The sequence below is a fragment of the Frankliniella occidentalis genome, unplaced genomic scaffold, assembly GCF_000697945.3.
Source record: "Frankliniella occidentalis isolate FOCC.00 unplaced genomic scaffold, Focc_3.1 Scaffold11, whole genome shotgun sequence".
Taxonomy (NCBI): domain Eukaryota; kingdom Metazoa; phylum Arthropoda; class Insecta; order Thysanoptera; family Thripidae; genus Frankliniella; species Frankliniella occidentalis.
Genome location: NW_026267141.1, coordinates 3,275,840 through 3,278,883, shown reverse-complemented (window position 1 = coordinate 3,278,883; position 3,044 = coordinate 3,275,840). Strand labels below are relative to the sequence as shown.

Sequence of the window (3,044 nt, the reverse complement as noted above, 5' to 3'; positions counted from 1 at the left end):
CCGGGACCGATATTGGTCGATATTGAGAATCAGAAAGAGGAGCGGGGTAGTCCCAGACCCTATCAGCAGCGGCGATACCCCGCGCAGGAAAATGCAATCAGCGGCGCCACGCGGGCATCAGTCGCGTCACGAGAAGCGCTACATCTAGTTAAGGAATTGGTCATCGGTCGGCTAACCGTCCACGCTCAGCACGGCGCGAGCGGTACGCACGGGTACTGGCACACCACTGGAGCGTGTCACATTCCAACAATGTTCAAAAAACGGTCATGAATTTAAAGCAATTGATAAAATTGATGCGCGAGTAGTAGGTTGCATGCAATATTTAAACAAAATGAACGCATTTATTTTAAAACGAAAGGAGGGAGGGGTTGGAATCTGACACGGTTCGGTGTGTCCCCGCCCTGTGGTCACACTGTGGTCACACTGTGGTCACACTGTGGTCACACTGTGGTCACACTGGTCACTCACCCGCCTTCCGCTTGCAGTCGAGGGCGCGGTAGCCGCGCAGCCCGAGGTCCTGCTGGAAGCGCGCCTTGGCCTTGAGCGTGATCCTGGACGCCTCCCGGGTCGTGGGGATGCGGTGCATCGCGTAGCTCCACTGCTTGACGAAGGGCAGCGTGTCGTGCCGGCCGCCCTGCTTGCCCTCCGACGGGATCATCTTGGTGACGGAGCGCTGGTCCGCCTCGTCGCTGCCGTCCGGCAGCATCAGCTCCATGCTGCCGTCGTTGAGCGACGTCTTGGAGCCCCAGTCCGGGTCGTCCGACGCCAGCGCGTTCAGGTCCGTGGACACGGTGTTGTTCATGACGGCGAAGCCTGCGGGGGCAGCGAGGAAGCAGTCGGGTTGAGATACGAACGCTTCGAATAAGTAGTAGTAACACCCGCAGGTGCAACATGCACTGCCACAAAAAGTCCGTTAAAACATTTCTAAACGTACCGCCTTAGAAAGGGAACCCATCCGGAAAAGAATTACAAAGACATTTTACATAAACACTAAATTTGCAAATTTTAAAAATCATTTTAAAACTACAAAGAAATATTTAAAAAATAGGGAAGTAGTTCAGTTATATTTAAACGAATTAAAACATATGTAACCACATTTTCCATGTTATTTAAAGGACTATTTTCGAAAAAAGTTCGACTTTCATTTTAAACAGATTAAAGAGAGTGGGGTGACCGAATTATTTGGGAAAATTGGAAAGCCTTGTCAAAGAGGAAACAGGTGCCATCCAGTTTTACTATGAAGAGCAGCGCCTAAAATCCACCTGCGCACTTTCAAAGCGTGAGCCCCTCCCGCCCCACACAAACACTGCACAAACAGACAGACCGGCCGGTCGGTCGGACGCCGAACGGTAAGTACTTGGGAGGTAAGTAAGTGCGCAACGACCCGAAAACAAATGACGACTGAGTCGCCTCGCCGCGGACCACGTTCGCAACGCGTAAACCGCCGAGGAGAACGGACGTATGATTCAAATATTCTAAATGTATTTATACGACGCACAACTTGCTTTCTGATATACGAAACGGGTAATATAATCATTACTTTTACTGTACAAGGAAGGCGCGGCGCGGATGCGGCGACGCCCATGAAGTCCTGGATAATCAGTCGTTTGCACTATCAAACCTCGGCACCTCAAGCGATAAGGCGATGGGGGGAGGGGTGGTACGCCCCCCCCTCCCCGCCCTGCCCCTTTCTCTTCATCTCTCTCCCCCACTCTCTCTCTAACATCACTGATGACATTAATGCGCCACTGTCAACTTCGATATGTCCTCTATTGGGCACTTCCAGCGGGAGGGGCCAGGGGAGCGGAGAGGGGAGGGGGAGGGTGCAACCCGCATCGCCGCGACCGCTCCGTCTTGAATCAACAATGACCCTGTAGAAGTGCTGGACCTTCCCCCCCCCTCCCCCCTCTCCACCGGACAAATGATCTAATAGCGTCAAAGATGCGGTGGCGGCACTTACAACCTCCCGGCCTAAATATAGCCGAAAAGGCGACCGGCGTCAAAGTGTAAACAAATCCAACGATTTACAAAACTATACATTGTGCAAAATAATGCTTTACAGTCATATGTAAAAATCAACGATTTGGTCGATTTTAACGAAATCTCGTTTGACAGCCTCGGGTACATTGTTGATCTAACTATACCTGCCTTTGCGTGTCACACTTATTATATGTAGGACAAGAGAGGCGCACCTAGATAAACGTCTACACGGGCCCCAAGTCGAAGCTGCCAACAGCTGACAATGACAACACGCTCACTCACCTCGGTCAGTTGGGGGCGACGAAGGGGAGCAGGTGACGGTCTCTTGGATGCCCGAAGAATGGGGCCAGTTTCACACAGTAACTTCACCACTTGTTGCACTACTCGACTTGGTCGCGAGCAGGCGCGCACATTGACACCACACGCAAACACACACACACACGCGCGCGCGCGTTCGCGTGCGTCGTAGAGGCACTCGGTGTGCTTGACGACCGCGACGACCGCCACCGAGCACCAACACGACACGGATGGCTGAAAGGGCTCGTGAGCGACGCGCTCGCTCCCTTCCCAGTCCGAGTCCGACTGCCCGCGCGGGTCGGTTCGGTTCGGCCGGCGGAGTCGAGCCGGCACGCCGCCGCTGGAGACGCCCCGCCGTGAGAGCGCGCTGCCCGCGTCGTCTGCTGCTCCGGCCACTGCTTCTCCTTGCTGCGGAGCGCGCTTTGCGTCCAGCAGGTCGCTGTCTTCCTCCCGTTGGCACTTTGGAACTTATCCAGTTGTTCGCCTTCCCGGTTGCTGGAGCGATGATGCGCGGTGGGTTGCCGAGGGGGGCGCACGCTTGCGGGGAAGAGAGAGGGAGGGAGAGACAGAGAGGGAGAAGGTGGGAGAGGGCGCGTGTCACTCGCGGGCCGATGCCGGGGACTGAATGACTGAACGCGCGACAGGGGAGCCGTGTGAAGTGTTCGGCGGGCGAGGCGCGAGGGAATTGAGAGGGAAAAGGTGTCTAGCCGCCCAACTCGCGTCGGGTGCGCGCGTCGGCGGGGCGGGGCGGGGCGGGGCGGGGCGGG

General features: G+C 55.7%; 1 protein-coding gene across 1 annotated transcript in view; it reads right to left on the bottom strand.

The window, feature by feature from the left end:
- Positions 1–2,963, bottom strand: part of LOC113214687 (scavenger receptor class B member 1) — a 29,858-nt gene extending 26,895 nt beyond the window's left edge. Inside the window, exons 1-2 of the mRNA XM_026434135.2 lie at positions 2,263–2,963; positions 469–813 (exon numbers count right to left, since the gene is read on the bottom strand). Of these exons, the coding sequence (XP_026289920.1) occupies positions 469–802 (334 nt within the window). The 5' untranslated portion in view covers positions 803–813; positions 2,263–2,963. The remainder of the gene's footprint in view (positions 1–468; positions 814–2,262) is intronic.
- Between the last annotated feature and the right edge of the window lie 81 nt (positions 2,964–3,044).